Below are 26900 nucleotides of genomic sequence, written 5' to 3'. Positions count from 1 at the left end.
GGCACTGAACAAATGTTTGGACTTGCTTTTGATCCTGATACCATTAACCGTTTCACAGGCAAGTTAACAGGTGCTTCAGACTCACAAGAGCTGGCTCCATTGTGTCTCTTGTCAACCTATTGTTTATTTAGAGAGCATTAATCTGAGCCTTATAAGCAAATGAGAGATTGTTCTATACTTCCTGTAGAAGAGAATGCTTTCATATCATGTTTGCAGTGATACTTAAAAATGTCTCTCTAACCAGAAAAGCAGAGATAATCACTTTAATAAATAAACTTGCAGAGTATTGGATCTTTCCAGTTGATACCCCTTCAATGCCTCTAAGCAGATGGGCTTAAAACAAAAAGCAGACTTTGATAAGGAAGAGGCTATACATTGAAAATATAGCTTGCACTTGGTAGAAAATGAGCCATGGTAGGGACTGCAGAACACACTTTTAGGGAGAAGCCAGTGCAAAAATAGCATCTTTTTCCCTCATGTCTGCTCCTTACATGTCATCTGCATAGTTTATACTTATAAACCACTGGTTTAATTATCAGCCCTTTTAAGTCCTTTGCAGAAAAATAAAGGAATTAGCAAGTTCAAGATCCTTAGCAAAGTGAGCAGTTAAATGTTGATCTCAGGCTTTGCTTACCCTTTGGAAGTGAGATGTACTTCAGTCTTGTTCCATCCCTTTCTCAGTAACTAAGTGAAATACCAAGTTTCCCAGCTGGTCATAAAAGAGCTAAGTCAGTGTTCCAGTTACTTCTTCACACTATGATCTCTTATAGTACCAGAGAACTAGAAGAACTTTGTTCTTTCCAGCTGGGAAAAAAGATCTGAACTCCTACGCTTCAAAATGTGACTATAGCCAGCAGGCTGACAGAAGCATGGAGCCAAAATGAGGGAGCACATACTAATTTCTTTTTCTGACTGTTCTTCTCTTACCAGATATTTCAGACAAATCTGTTTTCATCTCTTCTACATTATGGTATGAAACATCTACAGGTATAGGGTTGCTGCAAAAGGAGAAGGATTGTAACCACTGTCCACACCCATGAATTTGTGTGCTAATATGAGAAGTGTGCCCAGAGGAGGCTTCTGAACCCAAACAGTTTATATCATGAGAATGTATTTGGGGTGAAAACAGTGGTCTGAAATTGGGAGTTTGTAGCTGTGATTGCTGCAACACACCAGTGTCTTTTCTAGCCAGCAGTGTTGCTGTGAACCATGCTCTGATGTGTTACTTCAGTGAATTGTGGTTACTGAGATCAGGTTTTTGCACAGTAAGAGTGACCACAAAAAAAATAGTTGCCCTTGAAAGTCACTCTGAAGTTAAGTGTTGTTTTTTTTCATCCTGAGGAAACTCTTAAATAAAAGCAGCCACAGTGTGAATGTGTGTAGGGGAAGATGAATGGGCAGTTTAAAGACAGATCTAAAGGGTTTTCTTTTGGGGGAGGCAATTGCACCAGACAACCTTCTGAAATCCTTTCCAGTTTGAATTATCTGATTTATAATCCAGAAGCTGATCAGTGTCTCCTTTCTCCATCCCTTTCTGCAGAGAAGTGTCTCTTGGCTACGTGGGGCATATTCCCAGGATAGTCTCACAAGATCCAAGGCCCTGAAACTTTTCACTTAAGGACTCACTGAATTTTACTTCAGTAAACAAATGAAATTAGTTTGTCCATAAATCTTTTGACATGTTAAACTAAGAAAGGCTTTCTAATGCACAGACAAATGAGGAATGCTGGTCTGAATCCAGAAAATGTTAATCCTCATGGCTGTGGACCTGGAGAAGGTAATCTGCAGGACTCCCTCTCTGTGAAATGAATCTAACACTACGTCATGGGCTCATGCATTTTGTATGATGCTCTCTGGGTAATGTTTGCCTCTGTAGCAAGTCATAACCTACCTTCAGCTACAGAAAGCTGCAAGATGAGATTGCAGGGATTCATTTGACATCTTGCTCCAGTTCCCAGTATGCTTAGAGATGGTACATGTAGGCTCCTCTGGAGACCTGATACAAATGTCAAAATGCTGCTCTGAAAGCTGCTTCTGTAGTTGGCTGAAGATTAGGGCAAAGCAGAGAAAGAAAATTAATGCCTTTTTTTTTTTTTTTTAATTGTATGGAACTGGGGTGGTGCATTGTGGGAAACTGTTCTTTTCACCCCCCAGTACCTGCTTGTGACATCCATTTAGGAGACTCCAGCTAAAGGTTGTGTGACACATAGTCATGATGGTCCCTGGAGATAAGGCAGCTGTGAGTCACACTCAGCAGAGACCAGGGAGTAGCTGTAAAACTCAAACCCATCTCAGCAGTGAAGTGATTAAGACCAAACCCACTTCTTAGCAGTGATGTGATTAAAACCTATGCTCTCCAGTGATAAAAGAAGGGAAAAAAACATCAACCTAGTAGACAGGGGAAAGCAGGCAGGATGCTTTAGTGCTTTCCATGGAACTGGGGTATCTCCACCCTTCTCCTCCAGCTGGCATGTGGGCTGTCAGGTTTTTTGTAGATTTGGCAGATTTCAAATACTTTGGTCTAGTAAAGGTGAGGCAAAAAGTGAGCTTTGGAAAGAAACAAAACATCAGTTAGGATGGAGAAAAGGCAGCCTAGTCAAAGTACAAATGCAATACTTCGTCAAAGCACTGGTGGGTTTTTGCCATCCTCAAAAACTGTATCAGTAACATCCATCACTGAAGAAGAAAAAGGTGTTAATTAGAGAGCCAGTTGAAGTAGTAGGCACTTGGTGCTGAGGTTTCCAAAGCCTAGATGATGGGTACAGAAGGGAGAGTAGGAGGGCAGCTTCTCATCATAGTTTTCTGTGGTATTCTGGTGCAAGCTAAGTGAGACTGTTGCTGTGTAATGAAGGTGAGAATAAGCTGAAGTGAGGGCAGAGCAAAACAAGCTGAGAGGTGCTTTGTGGGCTGCCCAGGATCATCTGTGCCTTCATATATTAATGAAGTCTTCACAGCCAGCACTTCACTTTCCTGAAACTGCAGTCTGCCTGGTCATTCATTCCCAGTGCTCCAAACACACTTTGAACCCCCCAAGTCCTGATGTCAGGACCAGACTGCCTGTGGAAGGAGGAGGTTGTCTCTGAGACAGTACAAATGCAGCATTTCAGGAGCATCTGCTTATCTTATGTTCTTCCCTTTTGAATTCTCATACCTGCAGTTTTTTCTTAATTCCAGTACAGGGGATGGAGCCATTTATCCACTTGCCCCAAAGCATGTGCTGCTGGTGGTAAAGCTTTGCTGCCTTTTACCTCTGCAGAGCCTAGAGTACTTGGAAAAGCTGGAATAACTGTTTATTTCTTTTTTAAATAATTGAAAAATCAGATTGCAAAATCCAGAATACCAATTAGGAAAAAGGAGTGACAACAATTTAACGAGGAGACCTCACTGAGACCTTCAACCCTAATGGCTACTTCTGGTGGCAGAACTTTGATACCAGGGATGGTGGCATTTGCTAGGGTAACATCAATACCTTGGTATTTGCATATTGATATGACATGTGGAGCATTTTGGGGAACACTGGTCTGTAGAATATATAAAATAAAAACTTCACGTTGGCAAATATAGTTGGCTTTTTCCACTCCACTTAGAAAAATCATTCTTTGAGGGCATGTATTTACAAAAATGAGTTGCAGAGACAGTCTTTTAAAATGGGTTTTCAGGGAAACAAAAATGGACTAACCTAGCTCTCCTTTATTCTGTCTATAAATAACTGGAATTGCAGGCAATGAGCAGAAATAAAATCTTAAAACTGTGCTAAAGGCACCAAGGGCAGTGGAGAAGCCATGAAATACAGATGTAGGGTGGTCTAACAGGACAAGTAGGAAAGATCAGCCTCTTACTGTTTACATGATGGTTTTCACTGTAAATGCAGACAATCTCTAAAGCATTCAGTCCCTAAGCAGCCTGTATTTTAGCTGTCTGTTGTGGGTTCATACTCGAAATAAGTTCATTTTAGTTCCAGCTTTACAAACGCCCTTTTTGAGCTTTGAACTCTTTTCTTCATGTGAGTGGCATTCACCACAAGATAAAGGTAAGCTCATGACAGGACAGGAGCATAATCTTGCTTGATGGAGATATGTGCTGAGTTGCTCCCAACTATAAAATGACTTTGTTACAGCTCTATTCCTGGTGCTTCAAAACCTTCTTGCAAACATCTTGCATTTCCTGCAGGTGGGTCACCTCTGTCTGTTCCTGTGCATGTGTCCTGCTTTGAACTTCTTGGAGTAGCCACTTGTGCTCTTGGGCTTCATAGCCTCTTGTTTCCCCATCTTTGCCAACTCCATTTTCAAGACAATCTCCTCTTGTTTGATGGTGATTGTCTTCTGCTTGTCTTCTGCTTGTTTTCAGCATTAATCTTTATGCTTGATACGGGTAAAACCGAGTGAAATGAGTTTGTTCTACGTTTTTTAGGGCTTTACCTGCGTTTAATTTAAACCTGGTTGTTTCTGTCTTTGCTGGGACTAGTTTAACATTTCCCATCCTCAGCTAGCACTTACCTACATTTTTTGAGCTTTATTTTTTAAACCCCTTTCTTTAGACCAGTCTTTACCTTGGAAAGATAAATATTGCCCCAGCTTTGCTTGCCCAGTGCCATTGGCATTGATTCTTTTGCAATGTAGTGCATCTTGTGCTCAATTTCAGTACCAAAAAGATACTTAAATCAATAGTGCAATAATTTCTGCAAGGAATCTCAAGGATGATTTTTTTTTTTTTGTCAGGTACTGCTTTATATTCTTAGACTGGTAAATTGATGCTAGGATATTTTATGCTAATTGTTGATATCTCTTATCAAGATCCTGTCTTGTGTGTTACTTCTAGCAGGGGAGGAGGTTGGGAAGCTCTTTGGTCATTGCAGTATTCATAGAATCCTGACTGCTTTGGGTTGGAAGGGACCTTAAAGATCATCCAGATCCAGCCCCCCTGCATGGGCAGGGACACCTCCCACCAGCCCAGGTTGCTCCAAACCCCATCCAACCTGCCCTTCAACACTGCCAGGGATGGGGCAGCCACAGCTTCCCTGGGCAACCTGGGCCAGGCTCTCACCACCCTCACACTCCAGAATTCCCTCCTCATGTCTCACCTCAATCTCCCCTCTTCCAGTTTTCATCCATCCCCCCTTGTCCTCTCCCTCCCTGCCCTTGTCCCAAGCCCCTCCCCAGCTTTCCTGGAGCCCCTTCAGGCACTGGAAGATGCTCTAAGGTCTCCCTGGAGCCTCCTCTTGTCCAGGCTGAACACCCCAAGTTTCCCAGCCAGTCTCCAGAGCAGAGCTGCTCCAGCCCTTGGATCGTCTTCATGGCCACGTCTGCACTCTCCAGGATCTCCAGTCCTTCTTATGTTGGGGGTTCCACAACTGGACACTCCTAGGTGGGGTCTCACCAGAGCAGAGTAAAAGGGGGCAATCCCCTCCCTGGCCGTGCTGGTTTTGCTGCAGCTCAGGACACAGTTGGTCTCTGGGCTCCAGCACATGGTGCTGGCTCATTTTCAGCTTCTCCCTCAAGTCCTTCTCCTGAGGGCTGTATATTTGTTTTTAGCTAGTCAGGGGATACCTTCTGTTTCACTTTTTCATTTGGCCTCCAGCCAAGGTGGAACACAGGTTGCTCTTCAGAAGCTGGCCAAAGTTACAGTTAAATATTTCCATGCATTTCTAATAAGTATAAATTTCCAGCTGTATCCTATATTTAATCCTACAGCTACATGATCACCTCAGCAAGAAGATATGCCTTGTTCCTTCTCCCACCTCCATCTCTTTCAGAGGTACTTGGCTGCTGACTCTGGCTTCTGTCAAAGAGGGAAATAGCTGCAGTTGGAAAGGGTGCTGCTGCTGGGTGCACTTGGAAGGGGTATTGCTGGTATGGAAAGCTGTGACTCATTTAGATGCCAAAGTTGGAATTTGGCCTGGCTTGGCCTCCTTGCTTGTGGCCAACAGGTAGCTCATAAATATTGGCAGAAGAAAAATTAATCTGAATGATCTGCTGTACATGTTTCTCTTACTGCATATGGAAAATTTTGGCTGCCCTTTTGCATAGGTCTCAGTTTCTTCTCCCACTCCCAGTTCAAGTGCACCTGTCACCTTTCAAAAAAGACTTTAATTTTTTTCTTCTTACATCTGGATTTAGTGGTTCTTCTACACTTCAAATTCAGAGTTTGCAAATGTGAAGAGCCCTGCTGTGCACTGGCTTTCATTCATCTTTGGCAGAGGTGCATGGAGAGACTAATTTGTCTTTCATTTTAGAGCTTTACTCCATTGCTTTTCCCACCTTTACCCTCACAATTGGTGGGTGAGATCAAATCTTCAATAAACAAGCATCACTTCAGAAGAGATTTAATATCATTGCCACTTCAATCTGTCCTTCAGGCAGAGAACCATCAATTAATAATAAAAAAAAATGGTTGGAAACATGATAGTGGGCTTGAGTAGCTGCACCTTCTGGACTATAATGCATTACTTTTCTTGCATTCTGGTGTATCATGGGAACTTGTAAAGACCTTACAAGGGATGTTTAACACTAGATTTTCCCCCTTGTTCTCTTGTGCACAATAGCAATTAGCTTTTAAAATATCCAATGTCCAAACAACCCTCCCCACCAAACACCTTTTAATGAGGAAAACACACCCTGTTACAGAATAACCCATTTTTGGGTATAATGGAATAAATACAGTTGTCAATAGAATGAAAATTTACAGTGCCAACACTTCTTAGGACAGAAGCATTTGAAGGTACATATTTGTCCTGGTTTGAGCCAGGACAATGGGACTCATTTCAAAAACAGTCTTGTGACTGACTGGGCTAAAGAACAATATTCCTATTGTACTTGACTTAATCTTAAATCTTAAGTGAATCCTTAAGATTGGGCTATTCTGTTACTTCCTGTGGGTCTATATGATCTTAAGGGGTGATCTGTGGATTATTGCCTCCTTCCTCCACCCTCCCAGGAGCCCTGACCTTTGGGAGCTTTCAGATGTTGGCTACAGTTTCTCTCTGCTGTTCTGTACAGGAATGACACTTGGGAGCTGAAAACCATTCTTACAACCAGTGCTTCCTACAGTTTAGCCTTTGGAAATAAAATCCGCTCCAAATTACAAATAAGGGCAGGATTTTAGTTTTAAATAGATACTGTATAATCACTTAACCCAAACAACAATAAAAACAACTTGACCTCTTGCCTTCATCTATTTGTATTTTAATATATATATTTGTTCTTTTGATGCTCCTGTTTCTGGAATTGTGCAGAACATGGTAATAACAGAGCAGCGAGTGCTGTGCTTGGAGAAGACCAAGTAAGGAAACTGTTGGGCTCTAAAAGCCTCTTATGTAAGCAATGAAATCTGTATAGTGTCATTTTCTGTTGGAACAATTATGGAAATCACTGACAATTGCCAAAAAGCAGAAATAATTCTGTTTCCAGACTCCTGTTGTGTTACGGGGAGCATTCTCTGTAGTGTTTAGCTTTTTGGGGTTTTTGTTAAAAACAAACCAAAACATGTCAGCTTGGTACTGGCAGATTTCAGCTGTTTTTGTAGCTTCTGGCTAGGTATCTTAATTGGAAATGGCCTCTGGCAGATGTACAGTGGCTGGAAGCTTTGCCTCAACTTACTGATGCCGTTTGATGTCTTCCCTCTGCTGCTTCGGAACGGTGGAAAAATGCAAAACATGAACCTGAGACTGTTGTGTCGAGTTTTTAATAGCACTGCCAGTCCTTTGTAATGCTAAGTTCTCGTGAATTTGCATAGGGAGGCTTTTCTGTCACCTTTGTTCTCATTTGTCCTTCCAGGATTTTATTCTAACCTGGAATACTTTAAAAAGCACTTTCCTGGTGGTGTGGGGAGGGCCACTGAGTCCGAGGAGCATTTTTCATTTGCCTTTGTTATGGTGTTGCCTGTGCTGCTGATGTGGTTACTCAGATCAAGATAAGGTGTTGCACAGAAATTTTTCATGGTCTGAGACATTGTTTTTCAAGAGGATTGAAACTGGTGGAAACATGGGGTTTGAAACAGTTGCTTTAAAAGACACAATTACAGCCCCTCCTCCCTGCCTCAAAGGCTGGGTGAGAAGCCTTTGTTGCAGAGAGATGTTTGCTTAGTAGTTGGGACAGCTGGAGGAGTAGGATTGAATTGCAGCTTTTGGTTTTTGGGTCACTTGGCCTTGGACTCAGGGATGCATTTCATGACAGGGCAGTTCATCTTCATGCATCAGAGTTTTGTGGAAACTGGGAAGCTGTGGAAGGGGGATCACTTTCAATGTTCCCTGAGCTACTGTCATGTCTTCATCTGTGATTGGCATTTCAGTATGGTGGAGGAAGGTAGGAAAAAAAGGCTCTAGTATAAGAGAGAGAAGCACTAAGATTTGGGAAGGAGGCAGTCTGGGCCACAGGCTTTAGCCTATCACATCTGATAAGCCACGTTGAGATAGATCCCAGCCTCACTGCTTGATGTCAGCCTCTGCAGAAACACAGTCTTCCTTGTTTGTCATTCCTTGAAATGTGGACAGTCCAGCAGAGCAAGATCATAACCTGGTCTCCTGTTCTACCTCCAGCAGCTGTGTGAGAACAGTGTGATCCTTGTTAGCCTCAAGAAACAACAACAGTGGGCTGAGTGTGGGTTGTAACTGCTAGTAATTAAGGCACTTCTAGTGCATTAGCTTTTCCCCTATCTCCCTGCAGCAATGGAGTGTTTGCTGTGGCATTTCTGCTGAGCATAGAGCTCACCTCCGTTAGCTCTGGAGTACAAGGCTGAGGAATCCTTGTCAAAGAACTTTGTAACTGAACAATTTTTGAGGTTAATATTTTCTATTGTTGAATATTTCTTCTTGTAGCTGTTATTTGCAGCTACTGCACAGTTGCTCTTCAAACAAATCTGCTGGCAAGGGGCAGTTTCTGCATATGCTCTAGAGATTCTTCGTCTGGTTTTCTTGTCCAAATTATCTCTTTAGAGATGCATCTGTAGTGCAAACTTCCAGTGTAATGGTCTGTGAATGTACAGCTGTTTGTGTCACAGGTTCGTGAGTGTGGTCAGAGGGTGCATCAGAAACTCGTAGAAGACTTTTAAGTCCATCTTTCTGGTTTCTAAAATCCACCGAATTCTTTCAATCCTCCTCCTGAAAATAACCAATGAATTTGAGGAGGGGGATGCATGAAGCTGGGTTTTATCAGCTGTGTGACACACTAGCTCTGCTTGCTGATGCGAAGTCCTGCTGCCTAGGGAACACAGCAATATGACAGGTTTTGCTGCATAATCTGTCTGGCCAGCTGGATTCTAATCTTTAGGTTTTCAGGGAGGGGTGGGTGAGGGGAGAGCCTGGCTTTAAGGCAATGCTGATTTCAGGAGATCTCTGGGAAAATAGGATCGAAGGACAGCTTAGTGTCAATGTGCTCTTAACACAGCTCTCAGGCTGGTAAGTATTGAAGGATTTCATGCCATAATAAGGATATTTTGGCCTGATCGTCGATGTCAACGAAACATCTTGATTCAGAAGGCAAAAATTATGTGGTCTGTCAAGGTACCTTTGGTGCTGCCCGTTTCCTAACTGATGGAGTGATCTTTTTAGTCTTTGTGTGTATATACCACTGAGATTCCCTTTACCTTAAAAGGTTGTGAGACTCCTGGAGCTGTGGTGATCCAGCTGCTTCAGGAAAGTAGGTCACTTTTATCTTGGGGAATTCCGTGCCTCAGAAGTCCAAAATAGATGGAAGGTCAAAGCAGAGTTCACAATAGCAAGCTGTGTAGGGCAAGAAGGTTAGGGTTTTACTCCTACTTCCCCCTGTCGATAAGTTGTATAGAGCAAGAAAAGTTCAGAGAAAAGACATGGCCACAAACACTTGCTGATCACAAGGTCCACACAACTGAAAAAGGTTTGAAAACCCACCAGTCAGCTCTGTGGCTTGGAGGTACCTCCTAGCTGGTGTGCATTGCAGCCCATGGCTCCCCAAGGACAGCTGCCGTGGTGCCGTGGTAGGATCTTCCAGAGGATCTCGGTGTCCCCCTCCCTCCATGAGTGCTCCATGTTGTCCTTTTTCTACGAAAGTTGTGTTGTTGTGGATGCTAATGTCTTCTCGATCTCTGTTTTCTGCACCTCATTGCTTTGTTCTTGATGAGAACTGTTGTTTTCTGCCACTCTGTCACTGCGTTTCTGCTGCCCCTCCCTCTAGCCGGGTTTGTCAAGTCGCCCATGTCAGAAACTAAACTCACGGGGGACGCCTTTGAACTGTACTGTGATGTGGTTGGGAACCCCACTCCAGAGATCCAGTGGTGGTACGCTGAAGTCAACCGGGCTGAGTCTTTCAAACAGCTGTGGGACGGCGCTCGGAAGCGCCGGGTCACCATTAACACAGCCTACGGGGCCAATGGGGTGAGTGTGCTGAGGATAACCCGCCTTACCTTGGAAGACTCTGGGACTTACGAGTGCAGGGCCAGCAACGATCCCAGGAGGAATGACTTGAGGCAAAATCCCTCCATAACGTGGATTCGAGCCCAGGCTACTATAAGCGTCCTTCAGAGTGAGTCCAGCACCCTGCAGTAGTGGTACTGTAGTATCTAGAGGCAGTCTAGTGACCCTGCCCCTCCTGGCACCCCCATCACACCCTCTGCTACCTTGTCCTCTTGTCTTGAACCCCAGACTGCTCCCCCACCTGTAGTGCTGATGTTGTCTGCCATCTGTGTCTCTTCTCCTTAGGATCAAAGGACTTGGGAAAAATCTATGGATGCTTTATAGAATTTATAGATTTCTGAAGTTTTCTAGCTGCTGTGTGAAAACAAGCCCAGTGTTGAGTCTGTGTTTGTTCCTCAACTCCTTTGTTCCTCAACCCAGTCAGCCAGCCTGATGCTGGCTTCTCCATGAGTGCCTTCATATTTGATTTCTGTGTTCTTCCCAGGTCTAACCATTTTATTTTTATTTCTTCTGTTCTCTTGGATTTTCTCTGAATGCCTTCTCACATGGTTTTGGTTGCATATCTGCTTCTTTAGGATCCTTTCCTTTCAGTTACATGTGACCTGTGATGCTTAGACTTTTCCATGAAGTCGTGGTGTTCCTGTTCCTTTCTGAACAGCAGCATGTTCCTCCTGAGTTCTCTGATGCAGCAGCACTGAACTGATGCAGCTATTCTTAATCTAGCCTATAAAAGGGGGGAGGAGGGGGGTGATATATCCTCCCCCAGTGTTGAACTAAAAACTTTAGCTAAATGACTTGCATCTGAGAATGCAACTTCAAGCAGCAGCAAAGCTTTAAAAAGCGGAGATGATGGTTGAGCCAGGATGGTTTTTTGTTCTCTGTTGTTACCAGACTCATCTGTGTTCAGCTGGCTTTTAGAGCAGCCCCGGATGAGTTTAGAAATCTATATTGTCACAGTAGTGAAGAACCTGGTTTTCAAAACCCTTGATTTGCTAACGAGATGAAGCAAATGTCTGAGTTATAGGTAGAGTGAATTAGGTCTGCAACATGAGCCTGCTCTGTGGAGCTCCAGGAGAACTTGCTTTCTCAGTGATTTCTCAATGTCTTAAGGTGGCAAAGAGTAGAGCATAGGTGTTGTCTTGCTGTTGTGCTCCTTGCATAAATAAACCTTTTATGTACCACTTGGAGTTTTGTCTGGGTACAAAAGAGGTCAAACTCTGTCATTATGTCTCAGGTTTTTGGATACTTAAAAAAACCTACCCCAAAACTCTCCCTAAAGCATGGTGCTGCAGTTGGCATTGCTGGATCAGAGACCTACCCTCTGGAAAATGGAAACAACATTGATCTATGTGGAAAAAGAAACAGTGAAGCCAGTTATGTGGATTGACTTGAAAATGGAAGTAGCATTGGGTTATTCAGCTCAAACCTGCTCGGCTTTCAGTCCTAATGCCTGATCCCTCCTCCTTTGTCCTTTGAGGTCCCTAAGGACTCAGATGGGTAGCTTGTTTGCATGACCTACAGCAGCAGGAGCCCTGCAATTTTAGGAAAGAATACAACCTTAAGACAAAGCTGAAAAATTTGTCTTGTAGGAAGTAACGTCTTCTGGAAACCCTCACTGCTTCTGTGAAGACCTTTAGTTTTTGAGCATGGCAAGTCTGGTGCTCCTGTGCTCCTCTCTGTGTCCAGTCAGTTTTAGTTACCTACAGAGGGAGAAAAGCCTTTTCATACGAAAAGTCACCACCTGGGAATGAATTGTGAAGATGTCTCCATATGGAAAGTGGGTTTTTCCTCTCCAAGGCCATTGATACTAACTTACTCCAGGGAATAAAGTTTGTAACCTTTTGTCTTTCTCCCCAGTTAATGCAATTTCGTTGTATCTGATGCTGCTAATTCTGGAGTGTGTATTGTGACTTCATTGCTAAGTGCCTTGTGCCCAGGGTGTTCTGCTTTTGGGTTTTATTCATGGGGGGGGGGGGGAAGTGTTGAACAGAATACTTGAATGCTTTTACTCTGTAATGTTGTGTATGTCAAAAGATCTGACCAGCTGCTGCTTGGGAAAAGACTTCTTGGACATCAACCTGCTGAGAAACCATGCTGGAAATGGAGATGAGGCCTGAAGCAGGTTTCCAAGCTGGCCCTGGAAGAGAGAGATCATCTTCTCTGAAGCTGCCCTGTGTGCATGAACAGTTTCTCTTTGAAATGAAAATGTTCTGACTAAACAGTGTCACAGTTTCCAGATGATGGTGGCTGTTTTGCTGTTGGCCTTAGTTGACATCAGCATCACTGAGAGGGAACTTCAAACCTACCAGAAGAGCACAATCTCTTTTCACTGTCCTTAAATCATAGCTTATTCTCACATACCAAAGCTTGAAAGCAAAGAGGTCAAGTGTGACTTGGTTTTTAAAATGTAGCATCCTAGTGTCTAGTTTCTATCTCATTCCTATTTTATCTAAAGAACTTAAATTATGGATATATTTTTTAAAATTAAAAACCTGATCCTACATGAAATGAACAATTGAAGTGATCTATATAAAAGAACTCTTCAGCATCTTGCTCTTGCAAGTGGACATTCTCTTTGGATATTGCTATCCCAGGAGTATTCCAGTTGCAATTTGTCTTCTAGAAGTGAATCAGGCTAGGACTACCCAATTGCTTTTTTTTAATAAGCAAATTAAAGTAACATAAATACAGGTAACAGATGTCTTACTACCATGAGGGCAGGAAGGCACTGGAACAGGTTGCCCAGGGAAGTTGTGGAAGCCCCATCCCTGGAGGAGTTCAAGGCCAGGTTGGATGAGGCTTGTGCAGCCTGGTCTGGTGAGAGGCCTCCCTGCTCACAGCAGGGAGGTTGGAACCTGATGATCTTTAAGATCCCTTCCAACCTTCACCATTCTATGATATTATGAGATAAGACTGCAGTTTCCTCAAAGTATTTTTTTATCCTAAAACTTCCAAAATTTGCAAGACCCCAGCAAACTCCAGCAAAGCAAACTAGAGGCACCTGTAAATACTTTCTGGACATGACAGCTTAGTAGAGATGTAGCCAAGAACAGGTGTGAATTAGAATAGTCATTGGAGCTCAGGGCAAGTCTTTGTATGTTCTGCTTCATTAGTGTTAGAGGCTGATGAATCCATTACCAACAGAATATGAAAGGCAGAAGATTACCACTGTCAGAACACTTCTGGGTTAAGCCTTTAACTTCCTGGGTTCTGTAGGGACTAGATCCAAATTTTGGCATGACTTTTTTTCCCCATGGCTAGGATTTGTGTAATGCTTTCTGATGGCAGCACAGATGCTTTCCCATGCCAGGATGGCTGCAGGCTGGTCACCGCTTTGGGTTCTGTCACAGCACAGAGAGCATCAGCATCTGTTAGAACAGTGCTCACTAGATGTCTTCCCATCTCTGTTGCAGCAGCCTCTGTCCTGCCAGCACCTCCTCCTGCCAGGAAAACTGCATTAGATTTGCAGACTGTGGACTTGAAGGTGCTGCTTTCATCATAAAAAAAACCAGACATGTAAAACCCAAATGTGGTTTGATCAGTGAGTTCTAGCAAAAGTTCATTTTTTTTTCTAGCTAAGTGTTCTGATGCTGAATCACTATTTGAAACACACTGTTAAAAATATTTCCAGAGCTCTGTTGGTATTTTTCTGAGAATGCACACAGGTTTTTTGTGGGGATGGAAGTGAGTCCAGGGGAGGCCATGAAGATAATCAGAGGGCTGGAGCAGCTCTGCTCTGGGGACAGGCTGGGAGAGCTGAGGTGTCCAGCCTGGAGAAGAGAAGGCTCCAGGGAGACCTTAGAGCACCTTCCAGTGCCTGAAGGGGCACCAGGAAAGCTGGGGAGGGACTTGGGACAAGGGCAGGGAAGGAGAGGACATGGGGGGATGGATGAAATCTGGAAGAGGGGAGATTGAGGTGAGACATGAGGAGGGAATTCTGTGCTGTGAGGGTGGTGAGAGCCTGGCCCAGGTTGCCCAGGGAAGCTGTGGCTGCCCCATCCCTGGCAGTGTTGAAGGGCAGGTTGGATGGGGCTTGGAGCAACCTGGGCTAGTGGGAGGTGTCCCTGCCCATGCAGGGGGTTGGATCTGGATGATCTTGAAGGTCCCTTCCAACCCAAACCAGTCTGGGATTCAACAAAGAGCAGACAGGACAGTCATTAGTAGTGTGGCTTTGACAACACAATTTTTTGCCCAGCAGGATCCAAACAGATCCTTACATGGTTAAAATTCCTGGCATGGGAAAAATGAGGCAGAAACACCGTGAAAAATGTGTAATAAAAAGCAAAGTGTCAAAAAAACCCCTCCATTACTACAGTACCTACCAGTTTTTCTGCAGTTAGATGATCCTGGTGTTAAATAGCTGTGGGAAGAAGCTGTGTAGCCAGCTTGCTGAGGAAAGGGGGAAAGGATATATAGGACATGTATTTTTTCTCCCTGCCTCCCTGGGCAATAATCTTAAGTACTGTTCTGTTGGATAAAGGAATGGTTTTTTTATGTGATGAAAAACATTTCTGACTCCACTGGTATTTTCCACTTTGCATATTTCATAATTTGTTTTCCACGTGCTCTGCAGATGAATATCCAAAAGACTGCGTGGGGATGAGTCAGTTTGTATTTCAAATATGTTCCCACAAGGCATAACGAAATTTTGAGGATTAAAAATCCTTTGCTGACTTGCAGAAATCATGAGGGCCCTCATTCCTGACTGACCTCCTCACCCTCCTGCACTTTGCTGCTGACCAGAATGAAGAGGAGGTCTTCAGGGAGGCTGGTGTGAAATGAGCAGCTGGCAACAGCTTCCTCTTTGGAATTCATTTCACCCTTTAAAGTAAAGAATAACATCAAAGAGAGAGCACACAGCAGCATTTACACAGCAGGGACTGCTGCAGGAGTGGCCTTTACTTCCAGCTGAAACTATAGCCAACCTAAATCTAGATATTTTTGGAAGACTAATAGCAAGAATTCTAAAATTTCCCCTAAGCTCTGTCATCCTGTGTTCAAGTTTTTTTACAGAACACTTGGAACCAGCTGTGAGCCATCAATAGGAAGGTCTTTTTTTCTGAGTTTGGAAAGAAACTTGACTCAGTATTCTAAAAATTCATCAGCCTGCTTTGTTAGGGGGGAATATCCACGTGTACAACCTTAATTAAATGTGGTTATCAAATGTAAGGACAATGCCCTCATACTAATCCTATCACTGCTGAAAGGCTTTCCCCTAAAAATGTGAATTTAATGTCACCAGGTAAGATTGAATGTGAAACAGCCTGGGGTGGGTTCCTGATGCAACCAGGGAAGCACCCACCTCTGTTTAAGCAATGAGGCTCATGTGTTTTTTTTAATTTATCAATGTTTATGTTTAAGTTTACTTTAGAAACTAAGTAGTTCCTGACTCTAATTGTAACAATAAAAAGTAGGAATATACACCATGTTAAGCATTCAGGGCTGCTTTCAGCCTTTCTTCATCCCACTTATGCCTTCCTCCCACTGGGTGTTTGCTTGTGTTTCAGGTGTCAGCTCTGCTGTTTGAAGTTATCTTGTGTGCACAGAATATTTGTCTTAGATTTTGTGAAGGAGAAGCCCATAAATATTATTCAGAGGACTGTCCAACTTTGAGGGCTGTTTCATGTAGAAAATGGGTTTGTTTTAAACCTCAAAGTGGAGGAACCAAGTAATAGGCAGAAAGAAGTTGCTTCCGAAGGACTAGTTGATCCCTTAGGAATAGTCACAGGACACGTGTTTTCCCACGTTGTGGTCACTGCTGTGTAAAAAATGATTAATGATGTTACATAAAAACCTGTAATGATGTTAAATGTTGAAATAAGCAATCTAAGTAACTCTCTTTTTTCCACACAGGGGTGATGATCTGTAAGGTGTTGCCTTCACTAGTGGTCAGCTGTTTTATTGTGACTTTCTCCATGTCTCCCAAATTAGTGCAGTGACATTCCTTGTGTAGTCTTTTTCCCTTCCTGATTCCCTTTTGGATTTTTGACTAGTGTGGCCTACTTGTCAGTGAAGATTCCTTGCTATTTACAGTGTCCTTTGTTTCAGAGCCCAGGATCAATGCCAGCGAGGATGTAGTCATTCATGTGCATGGTCCACCTGTCACGTTGCAGTGTAACCTCACCACAAGTCCCAGCCCCCTTTCTGCCAGCTACTGGGTGAAGAATGGGGAGGAGATCCCTGGCACTAGAAAATCTACCAACACTACAGAATACAAGTAAGTCTGTTGGGAATAATCTTCATGTTACACTGGAGAGCAAACAACCTGGTAGACATTGGAATTGGTGTTGAGATGTTTGGACTCCCAAGTTCTGCTTCACAGTGGTCAGACAAATTGAGTAGATCTGCTCTGGGGGCTCCACAAAAAGTACATCTGTGAATAGCATTAGAAGAATGATTCTGGAATAATTGTTGTCTACAGCTGTCCCAGTTTCCTCATCTAAGCATAATGTGAAAAAACATACTGTAAATTTCTTTCAATCCAAACTCCTTTAGCTCCTCTCTAGAGTGTAAGTGTTGTGTGGAGTTAGGCAGACAGACAGTCTAGTTTTCTTTTCCTCTGAGTGTGTTGTGCAGTCTCTGTCTTATGCCTGCATAAGGGTGGCTCTGCAGCTCTGCATCTTGATCGTGGAGGGGAAGTGCAGCACAGAAATCACTGCTGGATTCAGCTGGTTTAGTAATTTTCTGGCCTGGGGAGATGAGAGGTGGCACCCTCTGAGTTGTTACTGCTACGAAATGATACCAAACCTTGCTGCAACCACTACAGCTGTATCACCTGTGCTTATTGGTCAGCACATCCACATTTTCAGTATTGATCTATTCCACGTGCACATGCTCTGGCTTTGTCTCCAACTTCCTTCCAAGGGGTATGCAGAACAGAATGTGCAGACCCATCTCTTTGGTTTCACTGTAGCTTGCACTGAGCAGGAATCCTTTGAGGGTTCCCCATTTAATGTGGAGTTGCTGAGATCATATGAAGCTTGCTCCATGATGCCATCAGAAATCTGATTTGAATGTGTGATTTTCTTGCCTTCCCCCCTCCCCTTTCAATTTTCTTCATTTGATGCCAACACAGATAGCAAATACAACTTTCTGGTCAGGGTTAACCTAGGGTGAAGAGCACTTAAGGCATGTTTTAACCACTGGTGGTAACTTCTGTTAGATTGTGATCCAGATATGTTCAAGTTTTCCATTTTGTTTTGCTCTTTAGCTCACTGTGCATTATCTGCTCAGCTTTTCAGTTAAAAAAAAATAGTCTTGTGAAGTTCTGTGATTACATCTTGTTACTTCCTCAGTCCAATGTTTAACACTGACTCTTTGAGTTTTAAAGGCTCTGCTTTCTTATCTAGTAATTAACTTGATGAGCAGTCTTGTCCAAAAACAGTAGCTTGAGTGCTCCAAAAGACACTTTGCATCAAGATTACTGAAAATAATACATTATTAGTCAGGAAACCAGGTATTGAGGCTGATTTCTCTGTAGTCTGTTCTGAGCCAGGGTGGATTTCTCCTTCCAAATTCCTCTGTAAAGGAAGAATGAAACTTGGCTTCAGTTGTGAGGTGGGCAGGCTGTGTTTCCAGTGAATGAAGGGCTGGCAGAGCATGCTGCCATCACAGGGACAGCTTGGGAAGTCAGTAGATCTGCCTTTGCAAAGCAGATCTGGAATTCTTGATCATTTCTAGGCTGCTTTGGTGTGTGCACTGTTGTTTCAGGCTTCTGGTGCATTCAGTGTTGTGTCTACTATGTTTGATCTCTTCACTTAACTTTTAGCTTGATTTGGTTACTTCTTAAATTCAGAAATGCCAAGTGCTGTCAGTGAGGTTTGTGCCAGCACTGCCAGCATAGCTGTGATAAAAGAGGATATTTAACTCCAGCATTTATTTACATGATTGCTTCATCTTTTGGGTTCTACTTATTACCCTTGAAGTTTCAGGTTCTTTTTCAGTCATAAAGATGTATTGGCTTGCTATAAAATATAGTTAGTCCTTAAGTTCAGTGTTGTTTAGCACCCAGAAAACCTCAGAATTTATAGGTTAAACTACTCACCTGCTTCCTTATTAGTAATTGAACACATCTTTCTTAATTCTTCATTCAAACTTGATGTAGCTGCTCTTGCTGGAAAGCAGCTCTACTCTGAAAGCTCAGAGATACATTTAGCTTTTCAGTTCACACTTTAAATGAAAAATGAGCAATAATTATTTGTAGTGTGTTCTTTTACAAGCAGGAAGCACTTGGGAGTGGTTCTGGCAATCCTGGGCTTTGATTCTATTAACTGTGTTCAGAGTTTAGAGGAGAAAAGTGGTGATTCTCTGTGTAGCCCTTCTCAGTTAATTTGGAGTTGGGTAGCAGGTTACTGAGCTGAATGGCAGAAAGTGGGTTTCTTGCCTCTGCTGGAAAGTTGCCATCTACAAAAAGCCAAGTTCTTCCTAAGTCCACAGGACTTAAGGAACTTGTTTGCCAACCAAGCTTGTTTCAAGTGCTTGTCTGTCTATAAAACTTTGCAGCTGTACCAGTTTACATTTCCTTGAATGAATTATGGCAATAATACTCTAGCAGAGGCTGTCCTGGTTTCACACTTGAAAAAGAGCTGATCTTTTTTTGCTTCTTAAGCATTGACTGTGGTGGATTAAAAAACCAGTGGTCAAAGTATAGTTATTTAACTAATAAGGTCCTAAACACAGTTACAGAAAGCCAGGGATTCTCTGCCTTCCCTCACTATTGCAGTCTTAGGGTAGCTTAGTAATGGAAAGATGTGGGTGGAATTGTCCTGCTCCAGGTAGGAAAGGGCTGCACCTTTCCCAGCAGCTTTGGCAGGCACTGGTGTTCAGGGCTGCTCTGCACTTCCTAAGGATACTTCACCTGCCTGCAGATTAACAACAGTGATTGCTTTGATGTCTGATAACACTGAATGATCATTCTTTCCATCATTAAGGTAATCTTTTTAATTGCATCTGTGAGAAGTGGGTATATTGTTGCTTATCTGTATAGATGTATTAACTTTATAACTAACTTCAGACTTTCACCAGGGACTCTGGAAAGGAAATGCTGTGAAGACTTGAGTCAATCTATTGTGTTACACTGAGCAGCTTTTTCCATGTGTCTAAGCAGTTTCCATGTATAATTAAATTATTTTAAGGCAGTGCTCTTCTGCAGGGTTTCTGTTCACCTGTGTGCTATTTACTTAATGTATTTTTTAAAAATTAATCATGAAACAAGCAAGCTAAGAAGCCTTTCAGTAAAAGGGAGAGCAAGGGCTGGGAAGAAATGTACCTCTTATAGAGGTGTAAATTCTGTGTCACATTGTCATATGCCTCTCTAGTCTGGGATGTCTTTGTAGGTTAATATCTGAAGAACATCTGCATAGAACTTATAAGTCAGTTGTATCCCAAAGTTTTTGGAAGGACAGCAAAAGCTGGTGGACTTGAAGTTTGCACCATCTTGAGTGTGAATTAATCTTGATTTTGGGGGCGGGGCTTTTTTGCATTTGTTTCAGCTCTGTTTTTCTCCTGCATCTGTTTTTCCTCCCCTACTAGTTGTTACTGTGTTAGTGTTTCCTAACTAAGTAGCAGCAGATCCCTGTGTGATGTCTCCCTTCAGGAACTGACCAGCTTTTGCAGTTCTTCCTCATCCAGCCTGAATCTGAGAAAACAATTAATGGACCACTCTTATATTTCTTACTGAAAACAAACAAACAAACCAACCAACCAACCAAAAACAAAAACCAAAACCAAAAACAAACAAACAAACACAAAAAAACCAGCTTATGAGGTGACAGTGTATTGATTGTATTTGTAATCTGTTTTCCAGTTGTCCATGTGGGATTTTTTCAGTGCAGGTTGTCCATCTAAACCTCATTTCTCCCTCCTCAGTGGGAGGAGATGGCTGCCCAGCAGGCTAATGGCTTGAGGATGACTTGCATCAAACTAACTGTAGTGCTTAATTAACAGGGGTTGGGCTCCTTCTTGGCTTTTAAACTAAATGCAGCTTTTCCAGCTAAATTGCTATTGACTTTCCAGACTAGAGCTCATCTTTTTTCCAGGCAATCAAAGTAGTTCCCTCTGTACAACATACCTTGAATTAACAAGTAAGAACTGTGAAATCCAGTTTGAAGTATGGGGGAGGGCAAAATCAATTCCTAGCCTGCTGGTTTTGGTTGCTAACACAGTACTTAACACGACTCATGTGTTCTCTCCCTGTCTGCAGGATTTTGAAGCCCAGAGCAGAAGAGTCAGGGGAATACTTGTGCGTGTTTGTGTTTTCAAACTCTCCTATAGCCAACGCCACTATAGAAGTGAGAGGTACTCTTTTGTTTTTTTGTGTTCTGTTTTGTTTCCTCTCCTTGAAAGTGAAGTGCTTTTCACTGCTTCTGCCACTTTGCTGCCAGTGGCCTCTTCTCATGAAATCAAACCTGTGGCCAATCCTTGGTTAGGATTTCAAGGGAAGTCTTGCACACAGCAAAGATCTTGCAGCTAACAGGAATATGACCATTGCACCACAGAGGGTACTAAAGTAGCTTCTAGCACACACTTCTCCACTCCTCTGGTACATCTGGCTATCACAAAGAACAAGCCTGCCCAGCAGGATGAAGATTGCTGTAGAATAGGTTTGGGCTCGTTCAAAGACAGCTGTGGTTTCCTCCCTGTTTCACAGTAAATGAGGCCATCTGAATGTGTTCAATGTACTTTGAATTTGTCTGTTCAGAACAGGAACAAAATAAGAACCAGCATCTCATATGTGGCAGCTTGGAACTGCTTTTTGTCTGCAGAGACTCTTTCAGTTTCTGGGAAAGCTTGGGTGCTGGTTACGACAGATGTCCTGTACACCAGATTGGGGTTTTCTACTTCCATGCACTACTTTTTCCTGCCTCGTGCATGTTAGTAGTCTTCTGACCTCTTTAGGATCATCATAAAGTCATGGAGAGAAGCTGCAAAATGTGCAAGGTCTGCACAGAGTTTTATTCTAGTTGTTGAACAACAGAACACTGTTTTTGTTAGAGGTGCAACAGTCTAGGAGATGGTGTTTCATCCACTGTGAAACTGCTGCCACAAGAGGGTTCTTTGTTCATGTGGAAACAACAGGCCCACTGCTCTGCAGCAGCTGCAGTTTGCACCCTGGGCTCAGCAGTGAGATGGAATTGCTGCATTATTGCAGCTTTGTTAGTCAAAGGCAGATGAATTCACACAAAAACATGTTAAAAAGTTTTGCAACCAGCCTGTGCATGTCTGGGGCTTTACTGCTGCTGGCTCAAGTGAGGCTGCACTGTGAGCTTGTCTGGGATCTAACTGAGCATTACTTACCCCCTTGCACCTCCAGTTTCAATGTAGAGCTTCCTCTGCTGCTGCTTGAAAATAACCAGTGGAAGGAGGATGCTTGAGCCTGCTTTTTAGCAGCCAGGCACCAGTGACACAGCCTGTCCTGATCTGTGCTGTGATGATCCCTGCTGACATGGAGGATCACAGATCTGTAGCAAATGCTGACCTCTTTCCTGGGAATTTCTGATGCCTCTCTGCAGGCTCAGGTTCCTGAATCCCAAATGAGGAAGTGGGAGTAACTCAGCAGTCCGTGTGAAGTGACAACTGCACGGGATCATTCTGCCTGCTGTCTTTCCAGAGAACAGCTCTTTTGAACCATAAAAACAGTTCCCTTGGGGAAGAGAAATATTGCCCTACAGATAAGCATCCTGACTGTTACTGTACCAAGAAAAGCTTGCTGGTTTCCTGTGCCAATTTTAAGGGTTTGTTTTTTAATGAGCTTGCATAAAACTTATCAGAGTATACCCAGTGTTCAACCAAATCTGGTGCAGAAGCTGCCCTTGCAAGGAAAAAGGAAATCTAAAATGTGTCCTTGTGTGGATGCAGCACAAGTTCCTGGTGGTCTTAGCTAATAGTTGTGGAAAGACATGAGAAATGGCTTGTATTGCCTGGAAAGCTGCCTGCACCTCTACAAATGATGATTGCTGTGCTTGCAGCAAGGTGAATTCAAACTTGCATTGTACTTCTGGAGAGCTTGTTGTCTTCTGGGTGTTCAAAGTGCAGGGATATGGGGGTGTTTTCTATCCTTTGTGGGTTTGTTTTTTTTCCATTCTCTTCTTACTCTCTAATTGTTAAAACTCAATATTGTCTTAATTAAGATCTGAAGTCCTTTCTGCCTTCTTTAGGCTGCGTTGGATGACAAACCACCTTCAGAGACAGTGACTTTTAACTTTGGTAATAAATTAAAACCTTTTTCAGCTTTATATGATCTCTCAAAAGACTTTTCAGAAAGGTTTGGCTTAGGGCTGCTCTGCTGTCCCGTGCCAGGCAGGGACACCAAGAGAACTTGGCAGAGAAGTTTACAGGGACATGGGATTTAACATTGTAGAAAGAAAAGCCAATATATCTGATTGAACTACTGGCACAAAATGCAGAGGGAGAATAATAACTAGTCCTACTAACAACTTTTCAGAGTTAATTTGTATCTAAATACAAGTGAGTACTTAATGACTCCAGCACCACTCTGGGGAGGTGTCACACTTGCAGCTTGCTTAGCAGCTGCAATTCCAGGACTCAGAGCCCTGTTCTTCAGCTCTTCTTTGGAGTGTCTGGTGGGCCTTGAATTCCTCCTTGGCAGAGAGAAGCTCCAGGGCTTGTCTGGAGTGGGAAGTACCTTGTCAGGTCTTCTGCAGAGCACATTGGAAACTGAAATGTGTGTATGCTTTTAGACTGAGGAGACACATTCCTGTCTGACTCCTGTTACATAGTAATAAATTTGGGCTGCATTGTTTGACCACAGAGATGCAGTCATTTAATGCTTACCTGCAGGTGTGGCCTGTGCCAGTATTAGTGGACAAGCAGTTGTACACAAATTGAATTGCTGATTGTAGTTATATTGGCAATTTTTAACTGCTGATGCACGTAGAAAAGATGGTTTGGAATATGAAAGTGCTTGTGGACCAAAATAGTGACTTTCTGACAACTTGTGAACAACTTGAACAAGTGCCTCACAGCAGATGTAATCCAGGGTACACCAGTGCCATTTGCTTTTTATGTAATGTTGCCTGTTTTCCCCTGAGTCCCTCCATGTAAGAGGGTAAAAATGCAGCACCATGAGCATGGCTGTCAGAATTCCTAGCTGTGCTTGCCTGTTTAAAGCTGATTTTCTTGGTAAAAACAAATCCTAGGGCAGCACCTAGAGCAGTTGAAATTACTGGGGTTTGATGTCAGTCTCTGGGAATTCCCAGGAATGGCAGAAGTCTGGCTTCCCTCCTGCAGTTGGATGAAGTGTCTGGTGGAGACTTGGAGTGTTCTTGTTGAAGTGATGGCAGAGCTGTTAGGGGCATTATGTGAGTGTAGCTCTAAGCTGTTGAAACAACAGGCTGAGGATGAAAAGAAAGTCAGAACACCAAAAAAACAAACCAAAATGCAGCCCTGAAGAATTCTGCCTCTGCATTCTTTCTGCTCTGATCAAGATCTTGGGAGGAGGAAAGAAGTTTGGTTCTTTGTCTTCTGACACTCCACACCATGGAGACCAGCAGAGCAGCAGCAAGAACCAGGTGGAGAAGAACATGCTTCCAGTTCCCTCTGGCTGCCCAGAAGCAGCACAGGCATCAAGAAAGATGCTGATGGATGTAGCAGGACTGAAGGAGGGAGACACCTGTTCTCTCTGCCCTGCCTTTTCATCACAGGCTCCTGCCATTCCAGGCACCTGGACAGGTAGAGCTCTTCAATGCTTCTTCCAATGAGACCTTTTGGCTGTTATCAAGGGTGTTCTTCTGACTTCCCTCCTCATCCCTTGCTCATTTTTCTCCTTCCTCATCTATCTTCCCCAGCTGCAATTGACTTCCCAGGAGCAAGTGCTCAGACCTGTCCTGTTTGTGGATTCTGAGAGACATAAAACTTCCCACTTTGGAAAAATCTGATTATGCCCCCTAACTTCAGCTGAGCCAGAGGCTCTTGTTTCCCATGCAATCCCTGTGCTCAGCATGTTACTCTTCCCCTTTGGCTCTGGCTCCAGCTCAAGCAGCGTGCTGGAAAACAAGTGGTTATTTCAGCAGCCTTGGAAGATCTTGGTTTCTTGGTTCCTGGTTGTCTCAAGAAACCTGGGCTTCAGTTTCACAACACTCTACCAGCATGAGTGAAGAAATCAGGCATTCTCTCAGCACAGCTGTACCTTAGAATCCTCCCAAGCCTGACACAGGAAATGCACCTCACATTCTCCCATCCTACCTCTGCTGTCTTTGCTCTCTGCCCAGACTATAAAGGTGGACATGAATTAGAATTAAAATGCAGAAAAATAAATCATCCAGAGCCCTGTTACTAGGTCACCCATAAGACATAATAATTTCACATGCAAGAATATTTTTAGGTGCTTTTGCCCTTGCTTTAATTTTGTCTGTTAATGGGAAAACTTGAAGGGGCTTTGTGAACTGGGACATGGTTTGGGGGTGTTCTGCATAATAGTTCTCTTACCCTTTTTAGCAATGCTAGTAAAATAGCTTGAAAATACCTGGCAATTAAGGGCTGAATACCTCCTATATATCAAGAAATGACATTGCATGCCCTGTAACAAGAGACAAACCCTCTTTTCAGAGATTAATACCCCTCAAAAGTTGCAGCACAGTGTATTTGGTGCCTGTGAGGTACTTGAAAGTCCAAGGTTTACACTGGCACAAGGCCCCTCTTTGCTGTGATTCAGTTTAAAACTATCAAAAGAATGATGCTTATCAGAAGTTTACACTTGAGTCAGGAATGGCTAAATTGGGATTTATTTTTGTTAATTTTAAGTAGCAACTAATTAAAATTAGCACTGCCTCATCCTGCTCTTCCATATGCTGCTTCAAACAAGCAGGATTTAGTTTTCCTGTTTCACCCTGTAAGAATAACAAAGCTTGTTTTCTTTTATCTGGGGCCTTCTCTGGGTTTCACCCATGTAGGAGCTGACATAGCTTGTTGTGCCCACTTCTCACAGCCAGCTGCAGCTGAGCAGAGATGGGGATTCTGCTGCTTAAGCTGAAGTGAAATCTGAATCCTTTTTGCACAAACCCTGTCTCATCCTGTGCTTTGTCAGTTACTGGCACTGGAGCCAGAATGGTGTAAGAAAAGTCTTGGAATCATAAAATCGTGGATTGCTGAAAGTTGGAAGGGACCCTTAAAGATCAGCAGGTTCCAACCCCCCCAGCATGGGCAGGGACACCTCCCACCAGCCCAGGTTGTTCCAAGCCCCATCCAACCTCCACATGAACACCTCCAGGGAGCCACAACCTCCCAGGGCAAAACCTGTTCCAGTGCCTTCCTACCCTCATGGTGAAGAATTTCTTCCTAATGTCTAACCTAAATCTCCTCTCTTTCAGTTTAAAACCATTGCCCCTTGTCCTGTCACTGCCCTCTTTGGTATAAAGCCCCTCCCCAGCTTTCCTGGAGCCCCTTCAGGCACTGGAAGGTGCTCTAAGGTCTCCCTGGAGCCTTCTCTTCTCCAGGTTGAACACCCCAACTCTCCCAGCCTGTCTCCAGAGCAGAACTGCTCCAGCCCAAGGATCATCTTTGTGGTCCTGCTCTGGACCCTCCAACAGCTCCATGTCCTTCCTGTGATGAGGGGAAAAAAGCTTCACAGGAAAACCTCCCTCTGTTGCTAAATCTGTGACCAAGGTCAGCTGCCGTGATATTTTCCTTGCAGATTGTACAGCACAGCACAATTAGTCAAACAATTTGAGATTATAAGTTCTGGATTCACATCTCTCAGCCATAGCTTGAAACTGGCTGGCATCAGATGCCCTGAAATATTAATATTCCATGCAGTGCTCCCCTCAGACTGTGTACAAAAATAGTCCCTGGCCCAGCAGTGCTGGAAATGGCTGCTGCAGAACTGTGCCCAGCAAGGGAAGAGCAGGATGTATTCTTGTCACTTCTGCTCTCACTGGGATATCCCAATGAACATGTCCTCTTCTTAAATAATTATCTCTTGGCTGGAGGAGAACACTAGGTCACCCTGCAGTAGAAAGTTACTGTGTCCTAGAAACCTTTCTCTGTCTCTGTCTCTCTCTCTCTCTCTGTCTCTCTGTCTCTCTCTCTCTCAGCAGCCCTACAGAAAAAGTGGGGCAGCTGCAGAGTGCTGACTTGCTCTGCCCTTTCCCCTGCTTTGACTCGCTCTCTGCTGGGAGATGGCAGTGAAAACCAAGTGCTGACAGATAGAGCCCGTGTGGGGCTTCAGCTCCAAGCTGATGGATCCTTTTTCTTCTGTTCCTAATTGGGGTAATTTGCAATCCTTGCTGACAGCCCCTCAGTGCCAGGTTTGGGACCTTGCCTTGCTACCTTACACCCATCTGGTGTGCTCTGCTTCTGCTGGCCTTTCATTTTCAATAGGTTGGATGGGATCTCTGGATCATCCTCAGTGAAGTAAACATCTTAGGGTAGTCATTTGGTTTCCCTAGCTCCTGCCTGAAGGAGAACTTTCCAAACCTAGCGAGGAGAAGATGAGGCCTTTCAGTAGATAATGAGATGAAATGAAGCTCTTGTTGAACCACCATCTTTTGGAATAAACGTT

The 26900-nt window shown here is 43.5% G+C and overlaps 1 protein-coding gene across 2 annotated transcripts in view; it reads left to right on the top strand.

The window, feature by feature from the left end:
• NPTN (neuroplastin) overlaps positions 1-26900 on the top strand; it is a 60189-nt gene that overhangs the window by 15733 nt on the left and 17556 nt on the right. For both annotated transcript variants that reach the window (XM_051628426.1, XM_051628425.1), the window contains exons 2-3: positions 16433-16601; positions 20586-20680. In XM_051628426.1, the coding sequence (XP_051484386.1) occupies positions 16433-16601; positions 20586-20680 (264 nt within the window). The remainder of the gene's footprint in view (positions 1-16432; positions 16602-20585; positions 20681-26900) is intronic.

Source organism: Apus apus, chromosome 10 (genome assembly GCF_020740795.1).
Source record: "Apus apus isolate bApuApu2 chromosome 10, bApuApu2.pri.cur, whole genome shotgun sequence".
Taxonomy (NCBI): Eukaryota; Metazoa; Chordata; class Aves; order Apodiformes; family Apodidae; genus Apus; species Apus apus.
The sequence above is the reverse complement of the archived record's forward strand: the minus strand, read 5'-3'. Positions and strand labels throughout refer to the sequence as shown.